Source organism: Ailuropoda melanoleuca, chromosome 13, assembly GCF_002007445.2.
Source record: "Ailuropoda melanoleuca isolate Jingjing chromosome 13, ASM200744v2, whole genome shotgun sequence".
Classification (NCBI taxonomy): domain Eukaryota; kingdom Metazoa; phylum Chordata; class Mammalia; order Carnivora; family Ursidae; genus Ailuropoda; species Ailuropoda melanoleuca.
In genome coordinates this window covers 14,539,558-14,544,984 of record NC_048230.1, presented here as the reverse complement: position 1 = coordinate 14,544,984, position 5,427 = coordinate 14,539,558, and the positions used below count along the sequence as shown (strand labels likewise).

The 5,427-nt window shown below is 61.1% G+C and overlaps 1 protein-coding gene across 1 annotated transcript in view; it reads right to left on the bottom strand.

Annotated features, from left to right (window-relative positions):
* Window positions 1–1,105: 1,105 nt before the first annotated feature.
* CUEDC1 (CUE domain containing 1) overlaps window positions 1,106–5,427 on the bottom strand; it is a gene marked incomplete at its 5' end in the record, with an annotated part of 19,373 nt that continues 15,051 nt past the window's right edge. Inside the window, 3 exons of the mRNA XM_034640663.1 lie at window positions 1,106–1,465; window positions 3,779–3,849; window positions 4,669–4,738. Of these exons, the coding sequence (XP_034496554.1) occupies window positions 3,782–3,849; window positions 4,669–4,738 (138 nt within the window). The remainder of the gene's footprint in view (window positions 1,466–3,778; window positions 3,850–4,668; window positions 4,739–5,427) is intronic.

Below are 5,427 nucleotides of genomic sequence, written 5' to 3'. Positions count from 1 at the left end.
CCAGCGCCCCAGGCCCCGCCCAGCGGCCCCAGGCCCCGGCGCGGCCGCCGAACTTGGTCGGGCTCCGCCGCGGGCGTCGCGTCCTGACTCCCCAGCCTCCGAGTGGGCCCGTGCCTACGCGGAACGAGGTGCGATCGCGCCCGCCACGCCCTCATTATCTCGGGGTGACGTGCGGCCACCAGGCCCGGCCAAGGCCCGGCTCCCACTCCCAACCTCCCCACCCCCCGCGGTTGGGCTGGCGGGTTCCCCACTGCGGGGAAGGGGGCGACCCCTCCTGCCTGCCCAGGCCCCCGGAGAGCTCTCCGCAGAGGTCAGCGCGTTCCCGTCTTGGAGGCGGGCCGGAGAGACTGGGCCAGCCGCCCTCCCCCTGGCAGTGGTTGGTGCCGGCTAAGGCTTGTAGAACCGGAGTGTGCTCCTCACATCATTCGCCCTCTTGCTCTTGGCAAGACGCACCCAGCAAGCCCTTCCGCCCCAGGCGCCCCGCCGGGGCTGGCAGCCTCAACCCCTTGCTCCACAGTCCTGCACTTTCTCAAGGGTCACCTCAGAACCTGCTGCTGCCCACCCTTAGTGACAGCAGGACTTCTACTCAGAGCCCCCCACCCCACCCCCGTGAGCCCCCACTGTTGCGTGACTGCAGGGTCCCATCCAGAACTGGCTTTTGTCGTCTGCCACAGTCAAGAATACCCCTGCCTAGCCAGGGTCCTCCAGCTCCAGGGCGGCCACCCTCCCCATCCCTGCTGGGGGCCCGTGCCAACCCCTAACAGAGGCAGCTGGAGGGGCCCTGGCAGGGTGGTCAGGAGACAGGTCTCTGCAATGGCTCAACGCTCCTCAGAGGGGGCCCGAGTGACTGCCCAGCGCTCTCCCACCCACGGCTCTGTCCAGGGTTGTAGCAAGGGTCCAAGGCCCTGGGGAAAGGCTGAGATGCAGGAAGCCGTGGGGATAAAGGGCCCCAGGTGCCCAGAAGGGAGCTGGGGATGGGGATGGGGGTCAGGCAGTGTCTGTGGCCCAGAAGGCGAGATGGGGAAAGGAGGGGGCAGGGGCTCACCTTCCGGGGCTTCACCATCTAGCCCTTTTGGGTACTCCGACCTTTGCCTTTCTTCTGGGATTTTTTAAAGAAGGCAACAGGGGATTGGGGTGGGGTGGGGGACGGTGGTGGTGGTTCCTGCATTTCCACTCATTGCCCATAGACCAGCCTGGCTACAAAAGGGGCTAGGATTGGCTGCTGCCCCTAGGGCCCCAGGTCCTTCCTCCAGTCACAGCACGAAACTCCAAAGTTCTAAGTCGCATGGAAAGTGGCAGTGACAGTGGCAGTGGCGGGGCCAGACCGTGGCTGAAGAATCACCAGGCCTCAGTCCTCAGCGCCATCTGTCCGGCGGGAGCGGGGCCCTTCAGCTGGGGGCCTGCTTGGCTCTCCAGCTGCCTCCACCAGGTCAGACCATCTCCGGCAAGGAGGAACCGCCCACATCTGGTAGGGAAAAGAGTTGAAAGAAGTCTTTTTCAATGGGGCCCAGTGGTCTCGTCAGGGGTCCCTGCAGAGATGGCTTTAGGCAGAAGGTCCCAAGGACAGGCGCCCTCTCCTTCTTCCAGGGACTCTTTGACAGCCCTGGAACTCTGCCTGAGGTCAGGTCCCGTCCTCTAACTCCAAGCTCCTGGAACAGCAAGAGCACAGCATCTGGCAGCTAGAGACAGGAGTGGGGGCTGGAATTCCAGGTGGAAGCAAGTGTACAGGAAGGGCTCAGAGGTGGGGAAGTGGCCAGCCCGTTCTGAGATGCAGCGGGAGCCGGCTCCTGTTCACAGGGGCTGCAGAAAATACACTGGGGTCAGAATTTGGTGGGCCCCACACACTAGGCCAAGTTCACAAGCCTTTACTGGAGTGACTGCAGGGTCCCATCCAGAACTGGCTTTTGTTTTCTACAACAGTCAAGAATACCCCTGCCTAGCCAGGGTCCTCCAGCTCCGGGGCGGCCACCCTCCAACAGCAAGGGAGAAAGGGCAGAAGAGTGGTGTCCTGGTGACGGGTGAACAGAGTCGGGGCAGTGAAGACATGAGCAGCTGTGAGCCCGGCAAGGCGAGTCAGCCAGAGGAGGAGAGGAGAAATGAAATGGGGGAAGTCCAGAGAAGATGCCATCTGGATTCCAATAACTTCAGACCCAGGGCTGGACAGACCTGATTGTGGGCACAGCTGGGATGCAGAGTGGATGTGAAGCAACTGCTTGGGAGGGAGGGTCCGAGTTAGGGCCCACTGCACAGAGGTCTTGCTGTTGCTGTGAAAGAGGGTGGTGAACTGCCAGAGGGTGGGAGCGAAAGAGTCAAGGGCAGAGCTGCCTGGAGAGCTGGGACTGAGGGACTGGGAGGAGCACTGGGAGGAGTATGGAGAATGAAATTGGCAGATAGGAAGAAGGCCCAGGACTCCTGGGCCACAGGAACAGGGGTGGACAGGGAGCGGTTTCAAGAAAGACCGTGGGCATGGCATGCAGAAGGGAGCACCAGTGAATGCAGAATGGAAGGACCTGGACCTGGGGTGACCTTCCTGAGTCAATCTGGGGGTGGTGGGAGGGCTGCCAGCCTGCAACGGGTGAAAGAGGATGCCACTTTTTCGCAAGTTGGGCAATGAAGGAAAATAGTGAAACCTCTTGGTTTTTAAGATGGGGAGGAGGAGAAGAAGGGTATAGACTTGAGAAAGGGGCTGGAAAGGGAAAAGCTGGACGACTTGGGAGAGAAATAATGACGGCAAGGTCCTGACGTGGGGGGAGGCTTTGGGGCAGACACATTTTCCTAGGCGGGCGGTGGAAAGGGGAAGGAATGGCAGCAACGGAGTGGGAATGGGGGACTTCACGCCAGCTCGCTATATTGGGGCATCCTGGGCCAGCGGGAATCGAGGGTGCCGCTCCGCGCCTGAGGACGACCCGAGCTTACGCATCGTGGGGGATGTGGGAGGCAGTCGGCTAGAAGTGGAGTGAAGGCCTGCAGCCCAGGCTGGTTGACCCACCTCCACGACAACCATCCTGAGGGCAGCAAGCCATTTCTTCATAGTGTGAGACAGGGCCACACCCGCCACACCACCCGCTTGGCTGGGGAAAGCCCTGTAGATGCTGGCCAAAGCCCTGTAGATGCTGGCCCTGGGACCAGGACTGCGGCTGGGGGAAGGGTGCGCGGGCCACCTCCTGATGGGGAAGGGGGCCGGGACAGGGACCAGGTTCTACCGAGCCCCGAGCCCCGGAGGGGGTGCAGACATTCCCTGGTTCGCCCCCAGGGATGCACAGGAGAGAAAGAGGAGAAGCAGCCTGTCAGGGCTCCAGCCAGCAACAGAGCTGCCTGGAGGGAAACTGTCTCTTCACGTGGTTGCGGCAGGTCCTACACCACCCAACCCAAGCAGGCAAAGGGGCAGTTCTGCGTGGGCACAGCTGTGGGGAGGCCTTCGAGTTTCCCTAAGCCGTCCCCTTACTGTGCCGCGTGTGTCCTGAACTGTCTTTCAAATGGGCTGTCAACTATCAAGGCCAAAGCTGACTTTTTCCCCCTTGTTCCCAAGATCTGGCACAGGCAGGTGTGATTACTTTGCTAAATGAATAACCAAAAAAAAAAAAAAGGAAACACAAAAGACTGGTTTCCGTGCAGAAGACCATGTCCCCGCCACAAAGGCAAGGGAAGAAAACCGCGATCTGTGCCATCCGCTTGCCTGAGCCCAATGCCTCTGGATCCCTGGGAAGACCCCTGGGGTACGGGGCATGGCAGGCCCAGCCTCGGGCAGTCCCTGGGCAGCTGTGGCTCCAGGACTTACCTCTTACTGTCCTTCCCTTAGGGCTTCCTCCACCTTGGGCACCTCCTGTCGCCGTCCCCGGAAGTCTTCATCTGAAAAGCAGAGAAAAGTTGCCTCACGCTCCACTGTGCAGGGCCTCATCAGGTGTGTCCCTGGGGCTGGCCAAGAGAGCTGACCCTACGCCCTCCGTCCCCTCGCTTGCCGGGGGCACATGCTGATCCTGGGGTGGGGTGGGGTCGGGACGTGCGGGCGTCCTGAGAGGCACCAGGGCACAGTGTGGGGTTAGGACGCCTGGCTGCTGGCCTGGATCCATCACTGAGCTCGGCAAGTTCTTCCCTCAGCTTCTTCGTCTGCACAGTGGGTGGGGAAGTGGTCCCCTCTATATGGCCTTTAAGATGCTTCTCGCCCTTGTTTCTGGATGTCTCCTGACCGCCCAAGGGCCCCTCTGCTCTGAGGCATGAGGACCAGGTTCCGCTGTGGGACTGCAGGGTCTAAGGCAGTGTCCTCTGGTTCTCATGGCCTTTGGGAGGGACTGCATGAACTCCGAAAGGCCTCTGGACCCAGAGACTGAGACTGCGCAGCACCTGGCCGTCCAGGTGAGGCCCCTCCACGTGGGCAGGCCTGTCCGCCCCTCCCACCCCAGAGAGAGACCCCAGAAACAGCACCTGACACGTGGTGCTCCACGGAGAGATCTAGGTGGAGGTGCGGCTGGGGCCCCCCTTGGGGGGTGGAAGGAAGGGAGAGGCAGTATGAACCAAGTGGGAGGACCCATTTCTTTGGGTCACCTGCCCACCTACCCACGATGTGTCCCCCAGGTTGGATCCACCCATGAAATACCCAGGCCCTCCTCTTGGAGGGTCACCGGTCACAAGCAGCCAAGAGCTCAAGCTTCCCTGCCCTCCTCGCCTCACCACAAGTGTGGCCCTCCACGTCGTCCAGGAGATTAGCCGTTGACACTGCGGCTCCCAGCCTGCAGGCCGTTCAGGAAAACTGTCTCAGGAATGGGTGGGCACTGCCATCGTCCTCCCGGTTCTACCAGTCCCTGTCTCTGGCCCTCTACCACGCACGCCCAGCTCAGGAGGCTTCTACCATACCAGCATTACCCCCAACGCTCCCCAAAGCCTCTTTTCATCAGGATCCGGTTGCACAGCCAGGTCCTGACTTTCTCACCCAGCTCTCATTGCTGGGGATGGAGAAGGGAGTTCCTCCCTGTTCCCCTTCGGCTCTTCAGCTTCTAATGTCCCAGGCCCATGTAACAAGCATGGTGGGAGTTAACAAGCTGGGTTAAAACGTGGAGAACCTTTTTTTTACTCAAGAAACCGAAAAAAAGAAGGCAGGGCCCAACGTGCTTGAAATGGGGAGGTGGCAAGATTTATGGATCAATTCAACTCGAGAAATTAGGGAGAGGTTTGCTGATTTCAGTGGAAGAACCATGTTTTCTCCCATGAGCAGATCAGCCCAGCCAGAAAGTGAAGATGTCGCGGGACAGTGTGGGAACCCACAGAAGGAAGTGGGAGACGCTGGCCTGCTCCCCAGCCCGGTCATGGTGCTCCAGGCTGGGTGGTGGGCTGGCCACGGGCGCACGGAGGAGGCGAGTGGCCCCAGAGCCGGTCCCAGCCCCAGCCCTGGGGAGGGCACAGCCTCAAGAGTCCGGCCAGGGGCAGCACCCA